This window comes from Ptiloglossa arizonensis, chromosome 8 (genome assembly GCF_051014685.1).
Source record: "Ptiloglossa arizonensis isolate GNS036 chromosome 8, iyPtiAriz1_principal, whole genome shotgun sequence".
Lineage (NCBI taxonomy): Eukaryota > Metazoa > Arthropoda > Insecta > Hymenoptera > Colletidae > Ptiloglossa > Ptiloglossa arizonensis.
Genome location: NC_135055.1, coordinates 20,045,165 through 20,055,166, shown reverse-complemented (window position 1 = coordinate 20,055,166; position 10,002 = coordinate 20,045,165). Strand labels below are relative to the sequence as shown.

Genomic DNA, 10,002 nt, shown 5'->3' with positions numbered 1-10,002 from the left:
TATTCGAATCGCGACAATACCCGATCCGATCGAATCGTCAACAGAGGGATTGGCGGAGGCGTAACGTCCCCGGCGAGCAAATCCTCGGACGATCGAGCGCCTCTGTGCGCGCACGCGGCCCTGGCTGCCCCCGATTATTTCCACGAATACCCCCGCAATGATATTTCAGCGCGGCGGATGAAATCCCGAAGCGGACGCCCCGACGACGCTGGAAGAGAGTGCCCGGAGAGTGTACGCGCGAGTGGGAGCGAGGACCGGTAGCGTTCGAGTGCGGTACCGATTTTGTGCGCGCGCGCGCCTGCGTGCGGGATTGTGCGTAACCCTTGGTGTGTGACCGCGTGTGAGAGTCCAGGAGCAACGACGAGAAACCGATACGTGGAAGCTGGGAGGAACGTTAAATGAATGTTGTTGCAAGGGGCGGCTGTGATCGTGAGAGTAGAATCGGTGCACGGCGGGATCGGCCGATTTCAATTCATAAATGTGCGAGAGAAGGAGCCCACAATGGTGGCTCGGCTCCCGCAACAAGTTCTGCTGCTGCTCGTACTCGGTGAGTGGAACACACGGGAGAATCTCTATACAGGCTGGTGCAACGGTACGTCGACGGTTGCGCGGATGTCGCCTTTTTATCCGGAGACGGTGGCGATTGAGAGTACGTCGTGTCGGAAACGTGTTTCGAACTTAACGAGAACCTTTCACCGTTTCTGGGAATCTTTGAACGATCTCCGGAAAGAAAGTCGTTCCCTTCTCCTCGAAGGGACAAAGTATTTGTTAATATTGGATATTCGATATCGGTTCTCCGAGAAAGTTACTTGTACACGAACGGTAGGAATAATTGTCTTTTAAACAGAGATCGATTTCGTCTTCGAAGAGAATTCGAAACGTTGGTGGAATAACCCGCAATTGGTCCCTAGAGCGCAATTCCATTGGTATTTTCCTCTCCTCGACGAGGAAATATATTCGTTGATATTAATAGGTCGCCGATTCTCCGGAAAAAGTGAGCTCCACGCGAGCGGTGAGTTTGTTTTGAAGCGTTCTGTATATTTTATATTTAGGCGGCGACCGTGCCGGTCTAGTGCGGCTTCCCCGCGCATTTCTGCAAAATATAACACCAACCCCTCCGACTGTTACGCCCGATCGTTCTTTCGTCGGGGTCCTCGCTCTCTCTGCGCGGTTCGCGGCGAACCGGTGCCACTGCTACCTGTTACGCGTCAGAGATACCGGAAGTCGACGAGCAAAACGTAGCGGTGAGACTTGGACGGTTTTGCTTACGAATTTTCCGACCGAGTTAATTGGGCGGAGCTTCGAGTCGCGTTCGAGACGGTCCCGAGACTCGAACACGCGCAAAGATCTCCAAAGTATACTTTTATCGTCTCGGATCTTTCGCGTCTCTCAACTTGGGAAATTTTCACTCTTCGCGTTCGACTTGAAGTTTCCCTCCGACGAAAAAGAAAGGTTTACCTACCCCCGTGAAAAATCGATTCACGTCGTTTTCGAGGGTGTTACGATGGAACGCTCCTCCAGGGGAGGTAATTTTTATACCTCGAGAATTATCAATTTTACAAGCTTTTCACCGCTCGATGGTTTTACATCGCGGGTTCAAAAAAATGGAACAAAAGTCCGAATTTAATCGTCGGTTCTCGCCGATCGCGTAGAATTGTTCGCGATTTTGATCGATCGATATATCGATCGTCGATTTCGACAATCGGAGTTTCCAACGGGAAGTTTGTCCGATCCGGTTAATTGTCAAGCCTGTCGATCGAAGTTCCGTCAATGGAGTCTCTGTTGTCGCTTCTGATTTCTGTCAATTCCGATCATTATCGATCGGGCGTTCGCGCGTCAACAAAAAAATCCCATGCCAATCAATTTCTCCGTCAATAGGGCGGCGTGTCAAGCGGCGCGCATAATCGAGACGTTTCGGGCGATCAATTACATTGTCCCGCGTCGGGAGGTTCGATTGCGCTTTCAGGGCCTGGGCTGAGATTCGAACAATTTGCATTGTTCCCGGTGAAGCAAAGTGTAAACTACCGGGACGCTTTTAATGACGCGGATTCCAGTCCCCCCTGAAGGAGGGGAGGGACGCTGACGGGGAATTCGTCTCGCTTTTAAAGCGAAACGACAGAAATTGGTCGAAGTCCACCGGACGGAAACTTTGACCATCGCAGCGTGTGCGTTTCAATGCCTACGACCGTGATTTCGAAACCAAAGTTTAAACAAAGGCGGAAAAAAAAATAGAAAAAAAAAAATGGTTTAATCCTATAGCGGGCTACTCTCGTCCACGCGAAGAGTAGCGCATTTTATTTCGCTCGAATCGGCTGCTCGAGGGCACCGTCGTCGGTTCTTTTAAGTTAATCCGCCCCCAAAATGGGGCACCGGAGCGCGAAGTGAAGTTTAATTAAGCAGGATTATTCAAATAGAAGCGAATAAAGTTCCGTTAAAGAACATCGCGAGAGGCTACCGTAGCCGTGGACGTTGTTAAATATAAACACGCGATCAGAACTTTTGTTCACTTCCCGAGAATGCTCGAATACGATAATAGAGACTGATAGAGACGGGGTACGGAACTCGGAGAGTGTAACGAATTATTATAATCCCGATCTAGGAATGTGCGCGACCAGCCGCAAAATATTCGAGTCGGAGAAGGAAAAAAATTTGAATCCCGGTAACGATGTCTGTCCTTCGGTGACCCCGTTTTTTTCTCTTCGATGCAACGGGGGTGCAAAAATGCGCGCGAAGCTTTTTCCCCCGAAAATGACGCGTCAAGTTTCTTTCTCGATGAAAATCGGCGCTGATTCGGTGTTCGATATTCGCGTCCACTTCGCGGGAATGAAATTCCCGTTAACCTTCCGCGATTTAAACTATCGTTAAGCTTCATCGAAAGAATTGTACGAGCAAGTTACGAATAAATACGAATCGCGAGGTACGAGTCGAGAACGAAGCTCGAGACGACTCGACGATGAATTTCTTCGATGTTCGAAGATCCTCGTCGATGGAACGTTGTAACGCTGAAATAACGAAAGGAAACGCGAGTTCGACGAAGCTCTTGTTTCCGGAGAAGCTTGTTCCGAGCCGAGGAACGAGACCGCGAGTACAAATTGAATTCGACGATCGGTGGTCGCGCGACGAGAAATTTCGGGGGAGCCTCGACTCGTCTGGGAAGCGGATGAGGGGTTGGTTCCCCGACTTACAGCGTATTTCATCCCCCGAGTTCCGTCTAAGCTGCATCAAAGCGTCGCGGGACGCTCGATCTGCCAGGCGAAACAATTTTTACTCCCTAGAGGGAACGAGGCTCTTCCTGCCGTGCCCCATCTCCGAAATCGATTACTTTTTATCATCGGAGCGACTCCGTCCCCCGATTCTTCTTTACGCCGATAACTTCCCCATAATTTAACACCACTTTGCATTGGAATTCGGGTTAGCGAAACAACGAGAGTCAAGCTTCGAGGAAGGGGGCTCGAGGGGGTTTGCTGGTTCGCGTCGACATTTTTACGGAGTTCCCTCTCACTTGTGAAATTTTACGACACTTTGCATCGGAATTCGGATTAGCGAAACAACGAGCGTTAATGTTGCAGAGGGGCTGCCGAGGGGGTCGTTTTCTTTCCGTCTAGTTTGGAGCAACTCGACATTTTTGCTACGGAGGCCCTATCCCTCGTGAGATTGGACACTACTTTGCATTGGAAATCTAGTTAACGAAATAACGTGCGTCAACGTTGAACAGAGGGGGTCGTTCTTGCCTCGTTTCCGGGCACGTGGACTTTATCGTGACCCCCTCCCTCGTGAGATCGGACACTACTTTGCATTGGAAATCTAGTTAACGAAATAACGTGTGTTAACGTTGAACAGGGGGGGTCGTTCTTGCCTAGTTTCGGGGCACGTGGACTTTGTCGCGACGGAGACCCCCTCCCTCGTGATATCGGACACTAATTTGCATTGGAAATCTAGTTAACGAAATAACATGCGTCAACGTTGAACAGAGGGGGTCGTTCTTGCCTCGTTTCGGGGCACGTGGACTTTATCGCGACGGAGACCCCCTTCCTCGTAAGATCGTACACTACTTTGCATCGGAATTCGAGTTGGCGAAATAACAACCGCCAACGAAGACGAATCGGGGACCCGAGAGGACGTTTCGTTCGCCGAGGATTCGGGGCACGTTGCCTTTTCTTCCCAGTGCAGCCCCCCAACGCACCCTCCATCGTTGAGTTTCGTCGTCCAAGCAGTTTTCCCAATGTCCACGGAACAATGGCGAACGGACGGCGAGCGGAAACGCCGTGAGGAACGCGGAAAACTGCATTCCTGGCGAACTTGTTCGCTATCGCGATAAAACGTGGCCGACTTGTTTGCATACCGCCTAATTTGCCGAACGAGCCGAGCTCCGTTTCGCCCCCGGGGGGTTTCAGCTTCCGGAGAATTCCTTGCGTCGCGACTACGGAATCTGTCGCCTCGGTTCACGGCCCCCGGGACTTCGTTTCTCGGCCTCGGGGCCAATTTCACGATCCTGGACGTTTATCGGTGGCCGTCTCGGCTCGCCGCGTGCACGCCGATACGCCTCGATATCGGGGCTCTAAGCAAACCGCTAATTACACCGCTGATTCGCAAAGGAACGCCGCACGCAGACCCACGGTAATCGGATTTCATCCGTCTGCGAGACCCCCCATCCCGCGCGTGTTCCTCGAGACGGTCTCGATCGAATTGATCCCCACGGGTCGACGAACGCCAATGTTTTTCCAATCTATGGTGCCCTTTCCCGATTCACGATTAATTGTTTCAACGACGAAGAAAAACTCGTGACGAAACGCGGATCGATCGAGAAACCGAGTGGAAATATTATATTTCGTATCGATATTGCACCCGTAACGAGAATGGGGAAAAAAGAGGAAATATTAAGTAAGAGGAATTACACGTTAATACTTCCAGACGCGACGAACTAGTTTTCGTTTAATTTATTCTCCGCTGGAGACCACGGAGAAGTTTCCTCGATCGTTTGCATATTCCTTGAAAATTTAGAACACTTTCCAAAATGTTTGCGAACGACGATTACACAGAAAGGGGAAAAAAATACTAGAATCGCCCTTAACCATGGACCGATTTCACAGGGGGACACGGGTTCGCGAGAAGGTGCGCGATGTATTAAAGAAAATCGACGCCGTGGAAGGTGTTCTTACAAAATCTTGATCGACGTTCGCATGGACGAAGAGGGCCGTAGGAAATCGGGGTCGCGCAATTATGCGAGCGATCTAAAATGTCCATTCCTCGGCCGCAGTCGCGTTTGATCGATTACCGCGCTCTTCGGCTCGATGGCTGTGACCGGATCGGAAATTTCGCGGGGATTGGAAGCCGCAATTTCAATGTCGGGACCTTTCGCGGAGCGAAAATTACCGTCAGAAGCCACCAGGGATCTCGTCGAGTGTCGCATCGATCGCTGGATAGCGAGAACAGAGGACCCGATCCCGGTTTCGTCCAAGCGTGGATACACAGGCGATTACCTCGTAGGGCTATTGTCCTTTGTGGCGCGAGCTTTGAACTCGCGATGAGACTCGTCGCGGACAGAAGTCAATCCTCTTGAAATCGCCTCGATGATTTTCGGACGAGATTCGTGCCCCGACGGCCCGAATTCGAGCATCGAATTTCTCGATTTTCATCGCCGCCGCGGGGACCTCGTCCCGTCATCCGTCTCTTCGCGTCTCTGTCGAGATTTTCGCGCACAAACACGTTTAAAACCCTCTTTCAGCCGGCCCCCGGTAAGCACATTATCGGCTTACTGCTTCGTTACGGCTCGACATTTCCATCCAACGAACAGAGCGCGGTCCTCTTTGTTTCCGTGGCGCTCAGGAAGCCAGGGAAACGTTCGATCCCCAACCCACCCCCCGACACCCTCTACTCGTGTTCGACACCGCGGAAACCACATACGCGACGTTTCGAAAATTCTTGTCGAACTTTCATCCTCGAGCACCTTGCCTCTTGCCGGCAGAGTTCCCGCGAATGCTTCGTCGAAGAGAAAAGATTAACCGACTTGGCAAAAAAAATTGAATTTCGACTCGAGACGTTTCGGTTTACGGAGCGTAACTCGTGTTACAGAGTCGATCGACTTTTCCTCCGGCTTGGTTTTCCCATCTCTCGACGACGATGAAACGTTCGCGAGACGAACGAATAGCGTTTAATAAAATACGTCCCGCGTCTTCTCGTTCGATGTATCGTTTAATACCTGGCGACTCGTTCTACTTGCGAATGCTTCGTTCGGGTAGAAAAATTCCAGGACTTTCTGAAAAATTGAATCTCGAGCCACTTTGGTTCGCGGAGCGAAACTCGTGTTCCAGAGTCGAGCTGGGTAGAGAGTCACATGGTGAAAATGGAACGATCGATCGTACTTGGAACAATGTTGAGGAATACTTTGTACAGCGACACCATTGGATGACTCGACAGGGGACACTGGTAAGACCCGGTAACGCAATCATCGATGTGGCCACGATCTTGCGCCGTAACGGGGGAAAGAGCCGATCTCGGTCGATAGCGATGACGTCCTCTTTGAAGTACTTCCCTGTGGAAGCCACAATCTTCTTCCAGTGATCCTCCTACTTCCGAAAGTACTCTTTAAAGTCGGCTAGCCAACAGCTGTCTCGTCGCGTTCCGTTTTGCGGCCTCCGCGTCCTCGAATCTTTCTCCTTTTAAAGAGTCTTTCAATTTGGGGAACAGCCAGAAGTCGCAAAGAGTCGCAGAGTTGTTTCTGATCGATTCCAAGTTATCCCGGCCGACATCGTTTTGATCTTTCGTCGGCGGTAGCGAAAGAAACTTTGCTGCCGCGCGACTCGTCGTCGAATCTCGGGGCGAAATTTCGGTAACAATGGTACGATGAGTTGCTTCTAGAAGGGTTACGGTAACTTTCAGAATCTTAAATAGTAAGAACACCTTATTCGAATAAATTGAGTTCTTTTTGGAAAGAAATTTGTTCTCTTGTATTTCATATTTTCGCGATTCGATAAAGTTCTAACGGACTTGTACATTTTTCTTTCACCAATGTCCATATAGTATACCGTAAAACTTGGACCGTTAAAGTCTGGAATAAACTGTAGAGGGAAACTTATATCACAGAGTCGATTGACTTTCCCTCCGGCTTGATTTTCGCATCCCTCGCGGATGACACGATGAAAGCGTCCTGGAAACGGGCGAACCACGCTTAATAAAATACGTTCCGCGCTCGTTTGATCTATAATTTAATATCTCGCAACTATTTTGCGTTTCGAAAATTCTTGTCGAACTTCGTCCGGGAACTTCCTCAAGTATTTAATATTTCGTTCGCAGTTCAGCTTTCGTGCGAATGCTTCGTTATTCGCCGGATAAAAAGAGATTCTGGTCGATACCGAGATGGTAAAGTTCATAGAGCGAGACTTCCCACGACGAAACAAACGGCGAGTGTTATCGAAGCTGTGGACGACCATGGGGATAAGGTTAATTCCGTGCAAAACGGAATCAAAGTGTTCCTCGACGCCTTGGCTCTCCTTCGCGCGGTACTTTCCCCGACTGGGCAAGGAAGGGTCTTATCCCTGCTGGAATTGTGTTCAACTCCGCTAACAAATATTACCCGAAAGTAAACTTCCTCGCAACTGCGGTAGACTGCAGTCCAGGGCTCTCCGTACTCGTCATCGATTATTAAAAAATGGTACGTCTACTAATACCGAGTCAACTTCCTCCGGTGTTAATGGCTACCAACCTGGAAACTTTCACAGTTAACGATCTTCCAAAGAATAAGATTACGAGGATAAAAATCCTAGAATACCCCAAAGTAGGCAAGAAAAGAAATTTTCGGTCAGAGTGAACCGCTATTCGCACGTTACAAAATTCGTTCGCGAATATCTCGTATTTTTTATTCGGTACCGAATGGATCCTTGTTCGCCAACACCAAGACTATCTTTGTTCTTCTACCTGTACCAACCTCCTCGTGTTTTATCTCATCGTCGACTCTCCGGAGAAATCTACGTTTCCCATTAAATATTTTCCGGCGTGAAAATCGTATATTCGCTAGTTCACGATTGTCTGTCCAACTTCGGCACGTTGGGAGCAACTTGGCGCGAAAAGGCCGTGCAAGAAACTTGCTAAAATTTCGGATTACAGACTGGTTGCTTATCGTTGCGTCTAGCACGGGCTCGAAGTGTCCTGTTCGCTCGGTGCGCGTTGATCCCCGGGCTTAACATACGAGACGACGTCGCGAAGTCGGGGACAACTTCTGAAGTTGGAAATGTAAAATTGCAACCCCTCCGAAGAAGGAGGTAGGTAGGTAGGTAGGTAGAGAACTGGCGCAGGTTTATAGATACCTCCAATGGCGACAGGATTTCCCTCGACTCAGGCAGTGTCTGAAAATCGCGAGAACCGTGACGGATAGACGAATTCGAAGCTTCATCGTGGGTGTTCGTTCACGGGTGACGTTGCTATCGACGTCGATTCACGTCCGCGACGTGACGCCCATTTTCTCGCGGAGGGGGGACGCGACGACAGCGTCGCATTTTTCCCATGACACCCGGGGCCTTGCCTCGTCGTCGTCGTCGCCGTCGTCGTCGAGCTCAGCCCTCCCAGCGACGCCAAGCATTTCAATATAGCGCGAAAGTGAATCTCGCCGCACAAAGGAGCGGTTCAACACGGTCTACGGCGGTAGTAACGCATTTATGACGGACTTTGTAGCGCGATGAAATAAGGGGGCAACGAGGCCGGTATACGAAAAACAACGCAATATCGCCGCGGACGGGATATCCGCGTTACGTAATCGTTCCTCAGGGTCAGTTCCCGACCTCGCTGCGCGCGATGCGGGGCATCGAAATGATTTAATTAACGTCCACTTCCAAGGGTGTTCCAACCTTGGTTGTAGCGTTAACGCGTTAACTGCTGCACCGAATGCTTTCGTTCCCGCAGCCACCGGTTTATCGACAACGTTCGGGCTACGGAATTTTAAAGCTCGACCATTTTTTAGCCGCGCATTCCTGGGGATAATAAACGCGATCGAAGCACGGTTTATTAATACCCTACCGATCAATTTTAACGACCACGGTCGTGTGTCTCCATAGAATTTTCGAGCGATCGCAACTATCGCGAGCTTCGAAGTTTCGTTGCTTTCCTCTTTTCGGAAACCGAGTCGACTCGATTACGTAAGTGTACAGTTTTCACGGAACGATTACGACTTTCACGAGGCAACCGATGAGAAATTGCTCGACTTTTCCAAAACCGTCGAAGCTAACTACCCCCGTAATACGTTCACGGTCCACCGTCAACCGCCACGATTAAACCGAAGGCATCTCGAAAGCTGCGAAACGTGGATATATCGCGAGGGACAATAATGCGCCTCGTCCGGGAAAAGAATGTAGAATATTTATTCCTACGAACATCGATAAAATTTTCCGCACGTTCGAGCGGTATTCGCGCTTATAAGCGCGGACCGTGACCTCGTCGAGCCACGGCATTCAAATACGTACAAAGCTATGCAAAAATCTAATGGGTGTTTGAAAGTGTGGCCTCCGTGGAAACTTGCGGTTAAATTGGTCAGAATAAAGGTACCGGGCTAAAAGTGTGAATTACGGGGAAACTTAGAGCGGTAACCGGGGAAACTTTTGCGTAATCGGCTTGGCGGCCGACATATTAAACACGATACCGTTCGATTCTTCTTGGCTGAACCCTTTTAAGCCGATACCGAGACAGCGATGAACCTTATCCCTGCTGGAGTTGCGTTCAACTTCGGTAGCGAAAATTGTGCAAAAGTAAAAAAGCATATCTTGGGTACAGTGGGATTAAAATTCAATCACCCTCCGTCGTGTCCAGGTGCGAAACATACGCAACCCTTTCGTAAAGTTTCGGTGCGTTGTAAGAAATGTCCACGGTCCGTCCAGGCGATATCGTCTCGAAGATAGATTCGAATTATCGCGAAGACCAGACACGGGAATTCGATGGAATTACGAGGCGAGCGGGTAATCAGCGAGTTCGCAAATTTAATATCGCGGGGAAAAGCTTGATAAAGTTGGTTATCAG

The 10,002-nt window shown here is 49.8% G+C and overlaps 1 protein-coding gene across 1 annotated transcript in view; it reads left to right on the top strand.

Annotated features, from left to right (window-relative positions):
* The first annotated feature begins 288 nt into the window (after positions 1 to 288).
* Neto (Neuropilin and tolloid-like) overlaps positions 289 to 10,002 on the top strand; it is a 116,545-nt gene continuing 106,831 nt past the window's right edge. The window contains exon 1 of the mRNA XM_076318414.1: positions 289 to 547. Within this exon, the coding sequence (XP_076174529.1) occupies positions 403 to 547 (145 nt within the window). The 5' untranslated portion in view covers positions 289 to 402. The remainder of the gene's footprint in view (positions 548 to 10,002) is intronic.